Raw genomic sequence first — 22,362 nt, forward strand, 5'->3', positions numbered from 1 at the left:
TAAAAAATAACATTTTTATTAGTATCTCTTTGCCAAGAGTTAGTAATAGGGTTGACTTTTGTTGACTAAAATAAATTTATAGTTGACTTTATTCCCAAACCCAAACATTATTCATAAGATTAGTTTTGGTATTTATATAAAAATTGAAATTTATCAATTGAAATTTAATATTTTAAAAATAATTTTATTTGATAAAGTATATTTATGAAGTATTTTGATGATGGTTCTGAGTGTTAAGCCTATTTTGGCATCTCATGAACGTTTGTGATAATGATTTTATATCTACAAGTTTTGAGTTTGATATATTTTGTGTAAGGAGCTATAGGAGTATAAGGCCTGTTTTGGCATCTCTAAATGGTTAGAACATGCTTCTGATGATATTTATTTACCCGGTTTAATTGTTGTCGTTCCGATACCCAGTAGAGTAATGCAAAGGAGGCATCCACTGCTAGGGGAGAATTGACCATTTTTAGACAGGTCTATTTTTAATAAACTGGGTTCGCCTGACAAACCTTATGAGGTGTTAGTGTAAGGTCATCTTGTGGGCATCTAACACCGGCGTTCGTTTCCTCTCCACTTTTTATTCACGTTTTGAAATTTATGAAACCATATTTATTCGATTTATTAAGTTATTTGAATTAATTTATGAAATTTATATTAAATGAAGCTTCAAATGTTTTGAATTTGTTTTTCTAATGTTGACTGGTTTTGAGTTGTTTTATATATTCATATAATAAATGGATAGATGTTTATATTTCTTTGTAACTAAAGATAATATTTTATGTGTTTTATGATTAGGAAGGACAACTAGTTACTCCCCACTGATTGTGGATTTATATTTTGATACAGATGGTAAATGATAGAATGATTACTACCGTGCAGGCTTGAAGTGCAAGAGTGAAATTTAGGACGTTTTTTGCCACATGGTTTCTTGTTTTTAAACTTTGAGACTTTTGTTTCTTTTCTTTTAAAAGAGTTTCGTTCTACCTTGATGTAATAAGGCTTAGCTCCTCTAAGTTTTTTTTATATACTTTTAGATTTACAAGGTGATATCATTGTTCTTATTTATTTAAGAGTAAGTAACAACCGTCTTAAAGGTTGTTTCAGCAAACCTTTCTTGTTTAGAGACGGATTGGTTTAGAATGTAATTATACATTTTGGAGTTAATTATTTTTATACTTGATTTAATTTTCTCTAATAATTCGTAAAGGCGCGGGTAAGAATTCCACTTTAAAGAAAATTGCAAACAAAAAAATAAAATAAAACCCCACAATTTTTGCTCTGCCCCTGTTTACTACATTTATTTATATTAAAATTGAAAACTTCTCATCTCTAGTTTTTGCAATCTATGTTATCACATTTGGCGGACAAGAAATGAGGCTACATGACTCTTTTATATGAGCACGGTGGATAAAGTTATGGAGAGGATTAGGCATGAAACTAGAACTAGATTTTATAGTTTATATCCTGTAAAATCTCAAACTTGTATTTGGTTTAGAGACGATGTCTAATGTTTTTTTTTTTCTTTTTGTCTCCGAGCTCCTCCCTATTATCTGCACATAAAAAGTGAATTGGTTCAACCCTTTGCACTGTTATTTCCGTCTCTATTTCTGTATCTTTCTTGGTTTGGAGTAATGAAAATTTCAATTCTTCCAAAAAAAATTAAAAAGTTCTCGCATAATAAACCATAATCTAACAAACTAAATGAAACAACTCTTCCTCTCATAAATGTTTTATTATTCAAATTTTTAATTTAAGCTATGTTCTAAAAAAGCTTAAATGAGAAAAGATAATACTCAAAAACTATCTACCTTTTTATTATAACTATGAGAAAAGTTTTCTCGATTCTTATTTTTCGCCACCCTTTTTATTTTATCGTCACCCCTATTTTAAATTAATTTAATAAAATGACGAAAATGCCCTTGGACTTAAAAATTTTAAAGTTTCTATAAAACACTTCAAACTCACTCAATAACGCTTTTATCACTTCAAAAAACACAAAATCTACACATAAAATTAATCGGAGCTAAAGTGTGATTGAACCTAAGAGGAGTCATTAACAAAAACTCGAGGTAATTTCTATTTTAATGTAATTCAAAATAAAAAAAATAAAAAAATAAAAAAAAATTACGAGTCGCACAAAAAGTGCAACTGAACCTAGGACGAGTCGCACAAAAAGTGCGACTGAACCTAGGACGAATCGCACAAAAAGTGCGACTGAACCTAGGAACAGTCGCACTTTTTGTGCGACTCCTCCTAGGTTCAGTCGCACTTTTTGTGCAACTCGTGATTTTTTTTTTTTGAATTTTGAAATTCCTTTTGTTTATTTAATTTATTTTTTAAGTTATTATTATTTAATAAATATTGTAATAAATTATTATTTTAATATATTATCATATTATGATAATATTATTATAATAATTAGTTTTGAATTTAAACAATTTATTTAAATGTTTAATTATTTTTTAATATAATAATAATAATATATTAATTAAAATTTAGTTGTTAATCATTTTTTAATATAATAATTGTTAATAAAATTTTATTTTAGTTGTTAATTAAATTTTAGTTGTTTAATTATTTATTAATATAATAATTGTTTAGTTGTTTATAGGTGTGAATTATTTTAGTTGTGAATAATTTATATGATTGTAAGTGTTTATTAAATTTACTTAAATGTTTATTAAATTAATATTGTAAGTGTAATTAAAATGAATATAACTTAATGTATTTTTTTATGCTTTTCATTTTTTATTAATAGTTTTTTAAAATATGAAAATTGTAGTAAATGGCTGGAAATCAGAGAAAAGAAAAAGGATTTTTAGAGGGTTATTGAGCGGGAATAGTTCTAGGTCGAGTTTACTGAGAGGGGATCCCCAAGAGAGGGGGTTACGGGTTATGCAAGGCGAGCCAGACAGGAACAGGCGGCCAGACATAGTCAAGCCCAACGTTCGAGTACCCTAGACGATGTGCGTAGTCGCATTGAGCGCCAGACTAGCCTGCGTAGTAATACAGTCGGCTCAGGTGATGATGATACTGATTACGACGAGTCTGTCAGTCGGGAAAAGTCTATCGGTCAGGATGAGTCTGTCGGGCATCTTGTTGATTGAACGCTCGTCAAAGGGCATGCCGGTCAATTTAAGATTAGAAGGGCATGGCACAGCTGGCACTTCTGATTACGCAGGAGTCAGCCAGGTTGAGGATGCGACTCCACGGGGGAGGAGGCGCTCACAATCCGCGGATATGGACTGGTTGATCACATCACCCCAGCCCGGGGGGCCCTATTGACACCAGTTTAATGCCCAGCTACGGTGGGCATGTAACACCCCGGCCCCTCGGACCGCTGGTGACTACTCTTGGAGACTGTAGACTAGCCCCACAAACCTACACAAGTCTTTCCAGCGTACTTTGGCCTCACTCGTGCGCACCCGGAAAAACTTCCCAGGAGGTCACCCATCCTAAGATTGCTCTCCACCAAGCACGCTTAATTGTGGAGTTCTTAGCAAATGGGCTCCCTAGAAAAGAAGATGTACCTTGTTGGTATGAGTAGTCTATCAATCCTTTTTCAAGCTAAATCTAGGGTATTACACTCACCCCCACTTAAGAATACAACGTCCTCGTTGAACTGTAACTTCAGGATCTTTTCCCCCGCTAGGTGCACTGAACATTATCAATCACGGTCGCAGGGTTGCTCTGATACCATTTGTAATACCCCGGCCCCTCAGACCGCTGGTGACTACTCTTAGAGACAGTAGACTAGCCCCACAAACCAACACAAGTCTTTCCAGCGCACTTTTGCCTCACTTGTGCGCACCCGGGAAAACTTTCCAGGAGGTCACCCATCCTAAAATTGCTCTCCACCAAGCACGCTTAACTGTGGAGATATTAGCAAATGGGCTCCCTAGAAAAGAAAATGCACTTTGTTGATATGAATAGTCTATCAATCCTTTTTCAAGCTAAATCCCCCTCGGACCATTGGTGACTACTCATGGAGACTGTAGACTGGCCCCACAAACCAACACAAGTCTTTCCAGCGCACTTTGGCTTCACTCGTGCGCACCCGGGAACACTTCCCAGGAGGTCACCCATCCTAAGATTGTTCCCCACCAAGCACGCTTGACTGTGAAGTTCTTAGCAAATGGGCTCTTTAGAAAAGAAGATGCACCTTGTTGGTATGAGTAGTCTATCAATCCTTTTTCAAGCTAAATCTAGGGTATTACAGGGCACATAGCGAAGATTATATTTGAGGGATCGGAGCGCACGCCTTCGATTTTGGATTGTCGCCCTAGGAAGAGGACATTGGAGGCGATCATCAGACTGCAGGACATGTCTAATGAGCTGTACGGGGTGTTACCTGCCACTCCTCTAGGTCGTCTGCCGTACATAATGCACCATCACATTGATAGTTCTCTTATTACGGCCTTTGTGGAGAGGTGGAAAATATGTTGCACGACGTGCAACGCATTTTAGGAGTTGGCATTGATGGTTCACTTCCCGCTGAACTTGCTGATGGTGACTGGAAGCTTGGCCTAGCTGGTCTGTTTGGGGAGCCAATTTCGGAGCTGCGTAAGAAGGGGTACTTCACCAGCGGAAGCATTAACGTTGGTGAAATGTTGCAGCTATGCCACCGTTCTCAGTCTCTGAAGACTCGGACTACTGCGTATTACATGGGTATAATGGGTTCCACGCTACTGGTGGATAAGACTAGAGTCGAAATGCAGCCTCACCCTATACTTGCTTTGACTGCTGATTAGGATGAGATTGCTTGGGGTGCAGTGACGCTGACTAACATGTATCGCCAACTGGGTATGGCGACAAGGACTGGGTGCAAGACTATTGCTGGTTGTCTGATACTGTTGCAGACATGGATTTACGAGTACTTTCCATCCTTCCGCCCCCATCCTCGTCAAGCTGATATGCCTAACAAGACTAGGGCGGAGATGTGGTCCCCGCAGAAGCCAATTCATGAGCTGAGCAGACTGAGAGACTGTAGGAGTATACTGGACTCCATGACAAAGACACAAGTTTTGTACATGACCTCACACATCATTATACTAATTATTTTAATTTTATATTATGTTGTTTATGTTAATTTTCTTTGTAAGCAGGTGGAATGGACTCCGTACATGACTTCTCCTAGGGCTTTATTGAACGAGCACCCACGCACTGCCTATATCGGGGGTATCACCTGTTTTGATATCGTGGAGGTGTATTTGCCTGAGAGGACAGTCAGACAGCTTGGCTTTGTACAGGCTATCCCCCCCCCCCCGTTGAGACCTACCCAAGCTCTGTGATCAGCACAGGGTTCCTATTCAGTGACATTCGCTTCTTTGTTTATGCACACGGAGATATGGAGTAGGTTCCCACCTATTGTGCCCGTGTTGGTGATCAGGCACTACGTCGAGCATCTGTTCCATCAGAGGCCATCCCTGAGTATATCGATTGGTTTAGAGTGTCTTCCCATACATTTCTCATCCCCGGTGAAGGACCTACTGCTGCGTTTAGTGCAGCGGATAACAGAGTTGAATACGTTAGTGTTTCTGTTTATCTGTTTCATTTTTATGTGTCATTACCGAAATTGTTGTCTAATTTTTTGGTTATACAATTGTTTTGTTTGTATAATTTGCAGCTGAATTTCCAACTCGACTCGTGCCATTGCTCAGGATGCCAGCTGTTGTTAATATGACGCCCCGGGAAAGACAAGCTGCTGATTTGTATTTGGATGAACTTAGAGATTTGTTTGCTGAATGGCAAGAGTTTAGAGGGCACAACCCTTCATAGACATTTATGTTTGTATTGATGAAACCCTTCATAGACATTTATGTTTGTATTGATGAAGAATTTTTCTTATTACGCATTGCGTTTGATTCACTAACATATTTATTCACGAACTTAATTATGGAATGAATACTATAAATACAATTACTGGAATGAATACAATTAATAAAATGAAAACACTAAGTACAATCAGTACAATAAATACAATCAACGCGCAGGCTACACAACATTATACTATGGAGTATCTAAATTAACAGCATCTTCGACGGTGTTATTATGTTGTGGTCGTTATACGCCACACAGTCTATTCTAAAGTGATATCCTGTTGCGATACTATCTCTCTAAATCTCTACATGAATTGTTAGCTGCTGCTCTCCAATTTGCTGGACTGGCGGCAGTGGAGATGAATCATCGTTCATTAAAAGCTGAACATAATGATTCCCGTTCACCCAAAGAATATGTACAAGTTTATTAACGCGCATGCATTCCCCCTGTTCTCCTTACCAGAAGCACTAAACAATTATACGTTGGATTACCATCGGTAGAGCCATAATACGTAATTACAATGTTGAGAAACGTATCTGCAAAATACAATGTTGTCATTTCCATCCAGTGACTGTACGGGGCAGGTCCTTTGCTATGAGCACCAATTCTGTATATAGCATTCTCCACCAACTCTGCTAATAGATACACGCGTGCATATTGATCTCTATTCGTTTTCATTTCCAAACTCATTGCACATCGTAAAAGAGGCCATGTCTCCTCGCCCCCTAACTCTGTGACGGCAATAGCTCTAAATCCACAGTTTTCGTCACCTATAACATCAATCCAATCAAACATGTACGGCGGAAGAGTATACGTAATGTGATTTGGCCACGGAAAAAGAGAAAAATCACGACCTGCTGAATGATCTGAAAAAATAACAGTATATTAATATCGTTCAATTGATCTAAAACATATATGATTATAGGAAAGGAAATACGGGTACCAGATAAGTTGAAACTGAAGTTAATTCCAACTGACGATTGGTTTGATCGGTTGCTAGATCTACCACTAGATCTCCTGCGTGATGAAGATCTGGATCCGCGACCCCTTGAGGATGATCTACTGTACTCGAACGCACTTTTGTTTCTCCTGAGGGTTCCGCTTGTCGTTGGTCTTCCCTTCCTCGGTGGACTTGCTTGTGGCTCAGGTATATCGGTATCATCAGGGTGTAGTTCATGTTCAAGTACCTGAGACATGCGTCGTACAATTGCGGGGTCGGCTTTTAAAACTTCATCGACCAACGATTGAAAGTACTCTTTATCATCGGCGTTTGCGTGCCGTACTTCTTCATTGGCGTCTTCTTTTGCTTCTAAGTACTTTAACGTTTTCCAAAATGGATGTACATCGTCCAAATACAACGAACCATGAGACCTGATTGACAAGTAACAGTAACACGCGTAGGGTAATCCATGGGTTCTTTGAAGTACACAACCGCATTTGTCAAAAACATAAATCCCCAAGTTTAACATCCGGTTGTGCTCCATCATCAATTGTTCTAAGGCAAATATGGAAACATGACGATACAACGGTCTCAAAAAATTAAGTCGCGACGTCCTTGAAATCGAATTCATAGATTCCTGCAGAGCTTGTCTTATCCTCGATTGCTGATTCGTTATCTGTTTGTGTGCCTTTTTAATGAGGGTATCAAATGAGCTATTACCGCTACCCAGTAGTACTTGAAGGAAGAGTGTTGGCTTTCAACTCTACTGGTAGTCTGGTTACCCAAGTGCAAACAGTCATTCGTTCACGCACGCACAAATTTCTCTTTGTGAGGAATCCATGTTCCAGCCAAATATCGCACGACCCTCCTGTTCCTAGTCGACCAAGTAGACACAATCCCTTCTCACTTGTTTTCAAATTCAGGGATCGTCAGACTGTTAACCAAGGGGTTCCATTTTGTTTACCTGAATATCTGCCCCTGTTGATTTCTCTTGCCGCCGCACAATTTGTCGACCATGTTCTCCACGTCATTGTCATTATGCCATACGCATAATAAATGTCGTACATCTGCATTAAACAGAAATTTAAAATTAATTCATATATATATATATATATATATATATATATATATATATATATATATATATATATATATATATATATATATATATATATATATATATATATATATATATATATATATATATATATATATATATATATATATATATATATACTTCCTCCGTTCTGATATTGTTGCTACATTTACATGGGCACGGGAATTAAGAAAAGTGATTGACCTACACTGTAACTTATTGTTTACTTTATAGAGTATAGTATTTTATTATTGTTAATTGAAAAAGAAAAAGGAAAAATAGGTTGTTAGGTTACTTTATAGATTATAGTATAGTATTTTATTATAGAGTATAGAGTATAGAGTAGGATAAAAATAGGGTAGGTAAAACTTTAAATGATTGTTTTATTACTAAAAACGGAAATGTAACAAGTAATATGAAATTGCCAAAAATAGAAAATGTAGCGGCTATTATGGAACGGAGGAAGTATATATATATCGACAATAATTAATCATTAAAACCTGTTTACCTGGAAAGACAACACAAATAGCTGCAGACAAACCCTCTTCTCGATCCGTTACGTTTACGTTAGGCGTCTGAACTCTGCCGTAAATATACCTCAACCTCTCCAACACCCAAGAATAAGACACAACCGCCTCATCTCGCATCAAACAGAACACAACCAAGAAGTTGTGATTGGTTGGCGTCATTTCAATTATTTCGCAAAAGGGCCACTTTTGCTCATTAGTTTTGTACAATGTGTCTATCAACACAACATGGGGCCATGAACGTATCATCTGTATAGATGTAGGATTTGCAATCAATAATCTACTCAACTGTCCCTCACTATCCAAGTTTGTCCGAACTACATAATTATGCTCTGTGGCCATATAAAGACAGTGTTGAAGAGGAGTCTTACCATCCATCTCTTCTCTCTTTATTGATTGTCTTATATTTTAAATTTGATTCATACTAGCAAAAAAAATCAGAAAAATTCCTTCTAATTGAAGTCATTATAAACGTTGGTTGCATGCCAGTTGCACTGAGATCTCGTATGTGCTGCCTAATATCGATAGTCATTCTATTTACTCTTATTTGACCATCTCTGTACACCAAGAACGGGTGGTTATGTCTTCCTTTTTCACCAGGAAACATCTTACCGTCCAAGGTCTTTCCCTGGTTTACGACTACCTCCTAAAATCATAAATTTATACCCACAAGCCCTACTTTTAGAACTAAGTCGGATATCATTGTCTAAGTTATGCAAATCACCTCTTATATTACCATAACGTTGATATCTTAAGTACAAACTCACTCTAGAACGTCCTTTCTTTTGTTTATATGAAGCACATGTAAATTGAAAACCAATTCTTAGTGTTATCTCATCAGCCCAAACATGTAAATTATCTACAGAATCAAATTCCCTATCGGTAACAAATCTTCAGAGTAATCTACATTATCCACTAAGTTTTTAAAGTCCTGCAAATATAAATTTATTCATAATAATTAAAAAATTAAACTATTTAATATATTAACAATATCAATTAGTTTAATAATTCAAATTTCAATATATTAACAAGATCAATACAAAAATATGAAATAAAAAATTTTACTAAATAAAAAACATATATAAAATAAAATAAATTAATATAACATAAATAAATAATTTAAGTAAACACAAAAAAATATATATAAATATATGAGTAAATAAAATAATTTACTATAATATTTAATAAATAATAATAACTTAAAAAATAATTATAATAATTAAAAACAATTAATTATTAAAAAACAAATTAAAAAAAAATTCCAGAACCCCCCTAGTCGCACAAAAAATGCGACTTGACTTAGGAGGGGTTGCACAAAAAATGCGACTATCCCTAGGTCTGGTCGCACATTTTGTGCAACTGGGGGTTCTGGAAAAATTTTTTTTTTGAAAAATTTCGAATCGATTAATTATTTACCGAATCATTATCAAGCTCGTTTTGATTCGCCATTGTTATTCGATGTACACTATTAGCTTGTTTAAGTTAACATAGTATTTTTAGAGAGTTTTAGAGAGATATTACAGTTTTTGAGTTCGAAAATTATGCAGGGACAATCTTGAAAATTCATTATATATATATAATAGCGATAAAATAAAAAAAGATATTTAGTAATACCCTAAGTTTTTCAATGGGAAAAATTATTAGTCGTTAGCCCTACAAATTAAGGGACAAGCTGCTCAGAAAATAGTACCCTCCCTATATAAGATATGTAGGACCCACCCCTCTTCATTCCACCAACAACAAACAAACATTGAACAATTATGCACCCATCACATTCACACTATCTATCAACCCCCCTTTTCATTATGATCAGTCTGAGCATATATTTCCCCTGACCTACCCAAATATCTATCCATCTTCATGTCAGCTCTATTTACAACCACTAAAACCTCTGTGGTTCTAGCATTTTATACGTGGCTTAACGATGATCGTTCGATCGAAAAAAATCAGCTTTATACTAGGACCATGACGCTTGTCAACTGAGGTGTTGTACAGTATCAAATCCTCCTTTTTCCGCCTCGTGGGACCCAGCCGCAATAATGTGCCAGATCAGCATTGATATATGTTGGAAGGGATATTGGAAATCCCTTGCCTGGAGAGTTCAGCTAAGACACTGTCAGTAGATGGTGACTTAAGGCCTATTGGTAGTGGCAACCATGGCTTGTTTATTGCTTCCTTCACCACTTTGTCAATAACTTCCTCCCACTGCAACATCATTTACTATGGGATTAAAGTGTGCACATAGTAATTATTAAGAGTTATAAATTCAGTGTAATAAGTAATATACTTCTATATGTGATCATGGGACCCTTTTATGTTACTGTAGTCTGTAAAGTACTACTATGTATTAATACTAGGATCGTCACATCAATTTACACACAGGCAACATATTTCCTCATCACTGGTGGCCACATTGAGTTACGTGCAAAGATGAAGCTACGATTTTTAGTTAGGGGGTGAAATTGTCGATATGAAAATTTTAAAGTCATACAGACTGAAATTAACTTGAATCATTGAAAAAATTATTTTTACCAAATAGAGTTGAAGCTTCCCTATACTTACCTCTTTTGAGCTATAGTAATTTTTGTTATATTTATGCATTCTTTAAATTATATATCATACTATTCGTAAGGAGCACAAAAGCCAAAATTGGAAAAGTTTGCATTTTCAACAAGGGGGACCGGACCTCCCATGGCCCCGATGTAACTTCGCCTAGGGACATGTGTTTGATAAAATATGTAACCATCAGCTTAAACTTTTAGTTGAATTTGCTCCTTGGTATGGTTAAAGTACCAACGTGAATCAAGGTCATGTGTTTGAATCTCAAACACTTATAATTTTATGTGTAATATTTAGCAACATGTATGAGGATGATATGTGTTGTATCCACACTTGTATTTTTAGTCTAAAGGGTTTTTGTGAGGGAACATGACTGAGTAATATAATATTTCTGAGGCTACAACCATTAGCTTAAGCTTTTGGTTGAGTTGGTTCCTTGACAATATTACCTTGATCACCGTGTTGAATCAGTTATATATATATTTTCATGCTCGGATCAACATAATCAGATTTGGGTTTGGTTGGGCCTCATAATCCGATAGAAATTTCATACATCTACATCAGGCTCCCGAGTATCCAGCTATGCAGATATTCACATAAGATACCAATATGAATAGTCAAAACCATTTAAGGGAAGAATAGTAAAAGATATTTGCATGGAAGTTTCATGCATACTAAATGAGGATTATGGGAGTTTTCTTTTGAAAATATAAGAAAAAGATGTGTTCAAGGACCACAATATTGAAATACTGCAAGAGGGACCAGTTAGTATGATAGGCAAAACTTCTAGGTTTCATGAAATTAAATTTATGTATTAGTATTTTCTAAGTAGTTGTACAAGATGATGCATGTATTATGTAAAGGACCTATTATTTGTCCCAATATTAATTCAGCATGTGCTAGAGCTATTGATGATCTGCACTACACCAAAGGATGAACCTTCATCATTAACTAGTTCAGAGAGTACAATGATGTTATTGGTTGGTCAGCCTTCAAGTATAGCAACTAAAGGTGTACAAAACAGACCCGATATTTACTTGACCTTAAAACCGAACCCGATTTAAAAATGAATTTAAAATAATGTAAAAATCAATGTCGACACAAGACACGATTTTGAAACGGCCCGAAACACATGACCCAAAATTGATACGATGACCTGAATGAGCACCTCTAACAGCAACAATACAACCAAACAATCTCTGAGGAATAAATCCATAAATAGTATGCAGAGTGATTTGTGGTTCTGATTGAAGGCAACAAAGCAAAGATTTTAAAAGGAGAAGGCATTATTATTAATCATATGGCCAAACCCTTAAGGTCAAACACTGGTTATAGGAAATCACTAATCCTTGAAGGTCCATTACTAGGCGAGATTGTCGCTTTCTTGGGCATAACTTCCTAACGAATGTATCTTTTAGAGACTTTGTCAAAGTTTCATGTATAATTGAGGGAAATTGGCATTACCGGGTTTATATCAGCAGAATTCTTCCCGTAGCTATCAGGACTGTGGAACCCATATGCACCTTGTACCTGTTGAAGGAACGTCACCAAATAAATCGACGTTCGTAGTTTTTGGTTTCATGTAGGAATTATGAATTCATAATTGTTTACAAAGAACCTTAACAAAATGATATTGTAATGGAATTTACTTGGAAAGCCGAGGTTGGGCATACTGGAGCTGGCATTACAGGGCAACCCCAAGCATCAGCATGCATCTGAAACAAAATTACACCGAAAACACACAAAATTTAGCAACATGGCATAACCAAAGGTGAAGCTATATGAGAAGCAATTGGTTTTAAGAGGGAATAGACGTATTTTTTACCGGAGGGTAAGGCTTCCAAGGCCAATTTTCAGCAGGCTGCCAGGGATAGCTTGGGGATCCCCAAACAGGAAAGCCAGGCGGCTGAAAACCCTGCTGACCCCACATGGGGTAGACTTGCCCGGATAGGTAGGCATGGTTGTTCTGATTGGGAGGATATACCATCACAGGTCTATGATGAGGATAGTAATTCCTTGGTGTTGAATCTCTAGGGTGCGGCCATCTTCGTTCTTCTTGCTTAGGCAAAATGTGTCTTCTATGCATTCTATATTTCTGAAAAAATCACCAATAATTTAAGAGACCAACCTAAAAATGGAGACATTTGCACCACAAAATTCAAGAATATTTTACCTGAAGATGACTGGCTATGTTATGTCTCGTCAATCCATCCACTTTCATAAGCTCTAATATTCGAGAAGGGATGGCTTGATCAACACCAAGTTTCTCCACTGCTTGTACAAATCTTTTATGGAGATCCGGTGTCCAGTCTACCTGAACAAACAAAAATGTCAACGATCACCAAACATATGCATCCTAGAACATCAATTTATGATTCAAGTGTATAAATGACTATAATTTAAAATTACTATCACTTTAAAAAGAAAAATTACAAATCGAGAATGAAATACTTGTGATGGCTAAATAATAGTCTATATGGCCCAAGTGACTCGGGTGCTCGTATCAGACACAATTTGTTCATTAAGTCAGACTCGGCCATTGTATGAAAAATTTCGTTGAGTCCAAAGTGAAGTATCAATAGGTTATATCTGTGTTACTCGGACTTTGCTTCACGTACCCGTGTCCGATCCTTGATCCTCGGACATTGGTATGGCACTTAGACACTTCTTTTTAGGCGTAAAATTGAATATTTAGACGTATCTAACAGTTGGACACGTACCAATATCCAACATCATTACCCGAGTCCAAGTAACAAAGGGTTATATAGAGCACACTATCACAACAGTTACCAGATAAACCAAAAGTTGTAACATTATTACCTTCAGTTTTTTCCGGCTACTCTTCGTTCCACAAACATTATGAGAAGATCCCTTTATTGAGCTCCCACTATTGGTACCAACATCATTAGTATACTTTTTGTCACATGGCATAGGTACGGAATCATCCGTACCCCGGGAAACATCACTGCGATCCTCCACCTCCTCTTTGATAGCTCCAACAGATGTCGACTGAGGTGGATCCTTGTCCATCTTGGCAAATGAGTTGCCATCATATGTATTATTGACAAATTTCGTTTCCCCATCAAATTCCCCACCCTCCTTGACCGAAGAGTTGTTGGTTTGATCTTGATAGTCTCCATCATCCAAGGATCTTCCGGATTGTTTTATTTGAGGAGTTGAAGGAGCAGCGAACTTGTCACCAGCGGCTGACGGGTCATGATCACCTACGTCCACTTCTGTATCAACGATTGGTTCTTCAGAAACGTGTGTTTGTATCGCAACACTTTCTTGCTGAATTTCCAATATGGAATCCACAAAATCCTTGACAGATTTGAGTGATTCTGATTTTCCGCTTCCACTCGTGTTAAATGCCTTTCAAGAAACAATACATAAGCTGATTCGTCTTCACATTTATATATTCAATAGTATCTAGTGGGGAAGTAAAGAAACCTTATGAACTACATGCTGCCATATATTTCGAAGTTTATCCTCCGATAATGGTTCTACAAGAAATTCAACTGCACCTAGCTGCAAATTCATAATAATCAATAATAAGATTGAGATAAGCAAAGACAATGCAAGCTTCGAAACAATAGCCTAGGATCAGGAGTTCACCGCTATACACTTCATCATGGTGTTCAAGCAATGCTCTTTTGATATCACTGCAACCAATGAAAAAGAACCTCACATAATCACAAAAATGAATATTGCAATTTTTTTAGATAATTTCTGCTGTTAATCAACAAGAATACCAAAATACATTTCACACGAAAAAATAACATGCTTACTGATTGTTGGAAGATCCTTTGCAGTCTCCAAAAAGTTGCATCTCCCATCATGATTATGTATACTCACCTGTTATGAGTGAAATAAGGTAATGAAAAGTTGTTAATGATTGGTAGTGCCAAAAAAACAAGTATATATACAATAATCGTCATTCAGAACTCATAAACATGTAGTCATTGTGCAAGAAGAATTTAGATAAACACATTGTTAAAACAACGAATATTTTTCAAAAGCAACTTGCAATATCTCTGAACATTTTCTGAATTCATATTTAGTTTGAACCAGGGCCGACATGTAGCATGAGCTGCATGAGCGACCGCTCAGGACCCCCTTTTTTGAGGGCCTAAATTTTTTTTCAACTATACTCTTTATAAAATTATCTATTAAAAATATAATATTTTTATTCATGTCAATAATTTTTATAAATAATAGTTATTCATTAGTTGTTAGTGACTACATATAGTAGTAGTGTTTTTCGATTATTATTTTTGGGTTAATGGTTACTTTTTATTGTTTGCTATTTTCTTTTTCAGAAAAAATCATTGAATCAAGGTGGCAAGTACAATATTGTTAATTTTTTGTATTCTATAGGTTAATTGGGTTAAATAAGCAAAGTAGTGTCTTTTTTAATCGAAAAAAAAAATTAATATATCTCAATAATATTTTTTCAACAAATGAAACATGTACATAAGTATTTTAGCTTTTCCCCAGGCCCCTAAAATGTCCAAGACAACCCTGATTTGAACCAAACCTATCTTTTAGCTTACCCTTGCCAAGAAAGTTATTGATTACATAGTGTCTCTTTAGTCTATTTCAATTGATTAGATTCAACCAACAACATCAAGGATAGCAATTAAGGAAAGCGATTATGTGCCTTGTATGTGTATCAAGTTACTAATATCCTTCATTTCAAGTGTATATTTTCGTGCTCAATCATATTCAACAAGTTTGCAGTAGAAAAAAAACATAATTTGTAGTCAAGTTGGTTCGCAATTAAGGCGTAGGCCCTTCATTTTTATCATTGTTTAGTCTCGACAGTATAAAATTTATATATTGTATTATAAAAATTCCAACAGAAATTTTCAAACGAACATTGTAATACAAGCATTAAGCTTTTCTTCCAAACGAATTAAACACATTACCTCTACAACGGCGATATGGAAGCTCTCGGTTTTACTTGAAATTGCAGATAAAGCTTCATGCTCACTCGAAAATGCATTAACTAGCAAGAACAACTTCACATTGTCAATTTTCGGAAAGAAAACGTGAGAGGACAAAATAATTAAAGTTTAACCAATTTGCCAAGTAAACATAATGCACAGCATTCCAAAATCTTTCTAAAAAAAATGAAAGGAAAAAAGGACATATACAGCACATTTAATAATACCAGAAAGTTGTGCAATACATTGATAGCTTTCTCTCCATTATTTAATTCAGAATTCTTGAAGTTTGAGCAAATGGTTACCATAAAGAGAAAATAAACAAATTATTACTCTAAACATTCATGAATGCACCAAAATCCTACATCAGAAAATATGCTCAAATCAAATTTCTCCAAATGCTCATCACAAGATAGTCACCGGATGGGTCTGGGCATGTGCAAGGTACCCAATCACACAGACCCCGTAAATTAAATACTCAAATATTAGTTTACATTAGCTTAATTACATAGCTTTTGCTTTGCATTAATCACATGTGTTTAGGCCCCAACATTTCCGAAAAAATATAAAATAAACCGGAACTCCAAAATAATTGTGTATTTTTGCTCCACTATGCAGGCTACAAGATACTAAATCAAGTAACTAGGTTGTTACAACTATTACTATAACCTAAAGGAAACTTGAAGGACCAACCTATATGTGATACGAACTACCAAAATAGAAATAATTCATCAATGAAGTCAATAAGTTAGCTTTCTTTAACATAACATAGTTATTACAAAGTGTATCCTGCTCATAGGGTCTATAATCAGGGTCTAGAAAGGAATGAAAGACGGCAACTCATAACCCAATACATAATTATAATAACTGAAGTAAATTATTATGTCTAACCTATAAACTCCATTTTCTCAAGCTTAGATTTTATCTCAGCTGCAGAATTCCAGTCTTCATCAAGGAGAAGGATCCTAAGGCCTTTAGGGAAATCCTTCCACTCCAGTAAATCATTGGCAGTGCAAACCATAGCTCGTTTCGCATTGTTTAGCAATGTGTAAAATCCCAAATTATCCTCATATAAATCAAATCTGTAACATTTTATGCAATCACAATCATCAAATGTGTGCAAGGAGTATTTCACAATGCACCCAAATGCAACATGAGGTTGTTTGGCAAACTAGCTAATTACATTGGCTGATTGGACCAACTGATTTTATTGAGCGATTAGATCAGCTGATTTTAAACCCGCTGATAGCTTGTTCAAAAAAACATTCATAACAATAAGTTGTTCAACTAGCTACTTTACCAAACACTAACATTGGATGATCACCCGCCCAACCATCTATTTGTATCAAAATAAACTAAAATTGATTAATAAACTATTTTGCCCAACCCCCCAATTAAAAAATTAAATACTTCTTTGTCGCTACCAATTTGCAACATTAGGCAAATCAAATTGAGATCTTTTTATAAATTGTAGCAAATTCAAATGAAGAGGGTACTTCAATATGCGTGATTGCCCACAAACTACCTTTTAACATTTCTGCAAAAAGTTTATCAAGTACTTCTACATGATTTAGAAATACAGTACCATGTTCTATATTAGTAATCAGAAAATTAAAAATAAAAACTTTTTTTGAAATTTGAATCAAGAGAGCAGATAATCTGTGTTACTGACATCAAACAGTGATCCATTGATAAAAGCTTCACAAGACTCACGAGAAGATTACAAATATTATAAATAGAATTACTAAAGTGCAGCAAGAAAAATAAAAAGAAAAAAAGAAAAAACAACTTGTACCATGCAAAGACAAATATAATTGAGACCGATCATGTTTCCATTGCCCCTAGATCATAATTCATACAGTAGCCTAAATCAAAAAAATATAAACTGTAAAAATGTAAATTTTGAAGAAAAGTTAAGATCTTTCAGTATTTTTACAGATTTTATAATTACCCATTAAGCTTTTAATTTTTTTACCACAAATTTCACAACATTTTGCTGTATTTAAGCACAGAAATACAAGCAAAAACCCATTAAAGATCTCCAAAGCATGAACACTAACTTCCACAGTAAAAATTCTGACAGAAATAAGCAAAGAAAAAGATGAATTACGTTAAAAACGCATGGAAGTATTTATTAAGCAAGAATTTAGAAGAAATGATTCCATTGCCCCTTGATCATACAGTACCCTAAATCAAAAAAATAAAAACTGTAAAATGTAAATATTGAGGAAAAGGTAAGATCTTTTATTATATTTACAGATTTTATAATTACCCATTAAGCCTTTGATGTTTTTTACCAGAGATTCAAAAACATTTTGTATTATTTAATCACAGAAATACAAGCAAAAACCCATTAAAAATCTCCAAAGAATGAACACTAAAATTGCAAAATAAAAAATTCAAAAAGAAATCAAGGAAAAAAAGATGAATTACATTAAAAATGCATAGAAGTATATATTAAGCAAGAATTTAGAAGAATGTTGCGATTATTCCAAGCTAAAATACATAATGCAGATAAGTGGTAAGAAGATTCACAACCAAAATTATTCTTGAAGAGAAAAAAGTGCAGAACTTTACCAGAAGTGGTGAAATAAAAGGAGGTTTCTTTAAGGGAGTATAATTTGCTTTATACTTCCTCCAAGAGGGAAAGTTTTATGGGATAAAAAGGAGATTGTGATAAGAAGAGAAATTGATAGTTGAAGCAAGATGAAGTAGTTGGAGGTGTTCCTTCTTATACTTGATGCTTCACTAATTTTGTATTAAGACCTTTGTATAGATCAGTAGAGAGATGCAAATGACACGGAATTTTGGTTTTTGATGACTTGTTTCGGGACACACGCCTACAAAAATACCATAAGGAGCAATTTAGAGGAGAGAATGAAGACCAAATAAGTGAGGTGAGACGGGATTTTTTTAAACTCTATTTCTTCTAATTTAATAAATTGTTACGGTCATATTATATTATATTATATATATAGGAGGGAGAAATCTAATAATAACAATGTTGAAAATGAGAAGGATACAAAGTATTCTATATTTTTGATTTCACTAAAATAAAAAATTTATCGTCAATATATATGTATATATGATCAAATCTAAAGAGATTTTAAAATAAGAAGGTTGAGAAGGATTTTTGTTTGATTTTGTTACAAAAAAAAATACTATATTATAAAGTAAGAACATTATAAAAATTTATGTCATAGTTATTTTTCTGTGTAACATAGTTACTTTTACAATTATATGTTTTTGGTTCAATCGTGACCATAGATTTTTTAAAAATTTTAGTGAAATCAAGGGTGTAGAATCCTTATCCTTCTCATTTTCAACACCCTTATATATATATATATATATATATATATATATATATATATATATATATATATATATATATATAACATTCGCAAACCACTCGTTTATATAGGGATGACAGAAGTTACTATACGTAAATACTACGCATTTACAATGATGTGATACATCCCTAATTCCCTTGTGTTTGTTTATAAAAGGTGGCATATAGAGGGCTCATTAAACCTAAAAGATGTTGATATCATTAGGAGAAAAGGCAAAAAAAAAAAAATCAAAAGCTTAAGTAAGAGGTCTCAAAAGAATTATTGAATTACAATAAATGTAGACAATGATACAATATATAAGTTTTTTTATGGGCGGAATACACCGAATATGATGATGATGCAATATATAAGTCAAGTGTATTCAAAATACAACCTTTGTATTCAAGATCCTCTCGGACTCTTTAGGAATTTTAAGCGAAAGTTGCAACACAAACGTGTATGTTCATTTTTTTTAAAAATGTAAATTGACAAAGCATCATTATTTCAACTAAGTAAAATACTAATTTCTTATTTAACATAATTTATCAATAAAGAACAACGAATTAAAAATATCACTAATTACTAAGGTACGTAAATTTAATGATATTCTCCAGATAAAAAAAACACCCAAATGATACTTACTACAGAAACTCTCATTTAAGATGTCCTCCTCGCGATATAATCCTAAATTGAGTTATATAATTTAACTAAATTAATTATAACATATTCTTTTTTTATAAAAATGTCATAAGTTTATTTTAAGTAAAAGATCATCAGGCGAAAACATCATATTATATGTCCAAACAATTGAAATGAGTCGACCCAATTAAAAATGATCTCTCAAAGAAACTTATCTATTTTGTGTTATGATATATGCGTACAAATCCTGGACTACTCTTGTCTCTTGTAGTGTTGCTATCACTAAAGAAAAATAATAAAAAAAAAAGGACCACAGAACATATTTTTACACCATTAAGCATAATATTATTAAGGCCTTCTAACTTCGTTAAATGCCATTGTTTTTGTAAAATTACTATTTTTTTAAGTTTTTTTAAAAAAAATAAATTAAAGGTCCAACCTTTATATTGTTATCATTTAAAGATTCGATTTTTAATTTAATCTACAAAATTTAAACTTTTCACGTCATTTTCTTCTAAAGATTCTACCGATTATCCTCACATCATGTGGTAGATTATTTCAAAAAAATTACCCCGTGTCTAACTACAACTTCTTGTTTTAAAAAATAAAATGAAATTTAAAGCAAGAAGTAAATAAAAAATGCAAATAATTTTAAAATTTAAATTTTCTAAATAATTTTATAAACATTACAAAAGTTACTACATAGTGACAGCATTATATAATTATAAACTTATGGTAATTTAGTTGAATTAAACTGGAATACCAGTGAAAATATGATAATAAAGTTTTTTCTTTTTTGATTTGGCGTAAGCTAGATCCATACATGCAAGGGGTGAGAGAGAATTAATTATTTTTACATATATGGTGGGAACTGAATATTTATCATACGGGTTAATGAAAAACCCCTCGACCACTAAGCTACCTATGATAATAAAAGTTAGGAAAATTTGATTTAAAACGTATGAATTTTAGTTCATTTGTTTTTAAAGATTCAAACTTTCATTTATTTTTTAAAGATCGAACTTTGGGATATCTCCGCTTGTAAAGGTTCTTTATACCTTTAACCTGTTAAACAAGTTTCTTCTTTTACAAAAATAAGTTTCTTCCTCATCAATGGCTTCTTCGTTTTCTCTGCTAGAAATACATTATCTTGGGTTTAAATTTGGGGATGATAGTAAGAAAAACCTTCATTTCTTAGGTATGTCTTGATTATTGTAGATTGGATTGTTTTCTCACCAGTAGAATTCGATTAGATTTTTCGAGTTCTTGATTGTATGATGAAGATGAAAAGAAGTGAATTTTAGAAGGATGTTGACTTCTACGAAATGAATTTGATTAGATTTTTGTAGGGAGACTAAAATTGGAGTAGAATTGAAGATTTTTTTTTTTTTTTAAAATAGCTTTTGGAAATTAGAGCCCTAATTTTGCGCAATTGAATCTGAATGCTCATTGTATGCGTGTTGCTCCTGGTTGCTTGAATTTTGAATTCTTCCAACTGGAAACTGCAATCCAGTACCTTCCAATTAAGAACATATCTTCCTTTCTTCAGATACCTTCTTTTCTTCAACTGGAAAATAAAAATTGTATGGGTATTGCTCATTGTATGCTAATTTTGTGAAATCAAATCTTTGAGCATATCTTCCTTTCTTCAAGTTCCTTCCAATTCTTCCAATTGGAAACTGCAATCCAGCTTTAATAGAATATTTCTGATTCAATTCAAGGATAAAATTATAACGGTGCTTAAAGAATGAAATGGGTTTATGAATCAATTCTTCCTTCATTAAAAATAAGTTTGTTAATCAAAGATTAAGATGGATTTTTGAATCAATTCTTCCTTCTTCATTAAAATAATAATGGTGTTATAGGTCCAGCCCAATTGAAGTAAATATTTTTTGTTTTGGTTCACTTAGTTGGTCTATTTTTTATTACATTTTACTAGCTTGGATTAAGTCTAATTTAGAGACTTAAGTTGTGACTTCCTCTAGAAGTTTTAAAGGGGTTATCTTGTGGTAAACATGTGAGCAAGATAGGGTGAGTAATTTTTAAGAACACACACAAAATAGAGAAAAAAGGGAGGTTTTTCATTTTCAGAGTTTTTAGGGCATGCTTTAGTAATCTGTCTGTTGCCGAAAATTGCACCGTTGGATCATCCTCAAATTTTGGCAGCTTGTTTCTGACATCAAGAGCTTCATTTTAAACGGTTGGATCGTTGTTTTGAGCTCTAGTTTGGTCACAGTTTTCTCTGGACAGAAGTGCTTTATTGGGTGTTTTCTACTTCTCTTGCTCTCTAATTCCAATCTCTTATTGTTTATTGTTGTTGGTGGGTTGTAGATTGTTGTGAACTACATTGGGTTCATTTTAACCTTAATTTAACATCAATAAGAGAATAGTAAGGGTGGAATCCTCAAGAGGTCCCGTGGTTTTTATCCTTCACATCGAAGGGGTTTTCCACATATAATTTGTGTGTGTTGCTTGCATCTTATTCCGCTTATAATTGATGCTT

The 22,362-nt window shown here is 34.1% G+C and overlaps 2 protein-coding genes across 6 annotated transcripts; both read right to left on the reverse strand.

Moving 5' to 3' along the window:
• Nucleotides 1-5,957: 5,957 nt before the first annotated feature.
• On the reverse strand, nucleotides 5,958-9,294 carry LOC130799785 (uncharacterized). Its single transcript, XM_057663022.1, has 3 exons — nucleotides 8,368-9,294; nucleotides 6,767-7,830; nucleotides 5,958-6,689 (listed from the first exon to the last, which is right to left on the reverse strand). Exons 2-3 carry the CDS (start codon nucleotides 7,392-7,394, stop codon nucleotides 6,250-6,252), a joined length of 1,068 nt encoding a protein of 355 aa, XP_057519005.1. The 5' UTR covers nucleotides 7,395-7,830; nucleotides 8,368-9,294; the 3' UTR covers nucleotides 5,958-6,249.
• Nucleotides 9,295-9,680: 386 nt separating this feature from the next.
• On the reverse strand, nucleotides 9,681-18,926 carry LOC130799643 (two-component response regulator-like APRR2). 5 transcript variants are annotated; one of them, XM_057662808.1, is made up of 14 exons: nucleotides 18,469-18,926; nucleotides 18,002-18,078; nucleotides 17,687-17,756; nucleotides 16,783-16,973; nucleotides 15,874-15,953; nucleotides 14,734-14,800; nucleotides 14,561-14,607; nucleotides 14,396-14,473; nucleotides 13,766-14,317; nucleotides 13,119-13,259; nucleotides 12,771-13,040; nucleotides 12,595-12,660; nucleotides 12,410-12,475; nucleotides 9,681-10,591 (listed from the first exon to the last, which is right to left on the reverse strand). In XM_057662808.1, exons 4-14 carry the CDS (start codon nucleotides 16,910-16,912, stop codon nucleotides 10,436-10,438), a joined length of 1,653 nt encoding a protein of 550 aa, XP_057518791.1. In that variant the 5' UTR covers nucleotides 16,913-16,973; nucleotides 17,687-17,756; nucleotides 18,002-18,078; nucleotides 18,469-18,926; the 3' UTR covers nucleotides 9,681-10,435. The 5 variants fall into 5 exon arrangements, with proteins under 5 accessions (XP_057518791.1, XP_057518790.1, XP_057518793.1 ...); XM_057662807.1 differs by lacking the exon at nucleotides 18,002-18,078; XM_057662810.1 differs by lacking the exon at nucleotides 17,687-17,756 and having other exon boundaries at nucleotides 18,469-18,826.
• Nucleotides 18,927-22,362: the final 3,436 nt, after the last annotated feature.

This window comes from Amaranthus tricolor, chromosome 14, assembly GCF_026212465.1.
Source record: "Amaranthus tricolor cultivar Red isolate AtriRed21 chromosome 14, ASM2621246v1, whole genome shotgun sequence".
NCBI classification, from domain to species: Eukaryota; Viridiplantae; Streptophyta; class Magnoliopsida; order Caryophyllales; family Amaranthaceae; genus Amaranthus; species Amaranthus tricolor.

Coding starts and splice junctions, on each gene's coding strand:
- LOC130799785 (XM_057663022.1), bottom strand. CDS start 7,394: ATGAATTCGATTTCAAGGACGTCGCGACTTAATTTTTTGAGACCGTTG. Junction 6,690..6,766: donor CTTCAGTTTCAACTTATCTG/GTACCCGTATTT, acceptor TTATTTTTTCAG/ATCATTCAGCAGGTCGTGAT.
- LOC130799643 (XM_057662806.1), bottom strand. CDS start 16,912: ATGGTTTGCACTGCCAATGATTTACTGGAGTGGAAGGATTTCCCTAAA. Junction 14,608..14,733: donor AAAGGATCTTCCAACAATCA/GTAAGCATGTTA, acceptor CATTGGTTGCAG/TGATATCAAAAGAGCATTGC. Junction 10,592..12,409: donor ATTCTGCTGATATAAACCCG/GTAATGCCAATT, acceptor ATGATGTTGCAG/TGGGAGGAAGTTATTGACAA.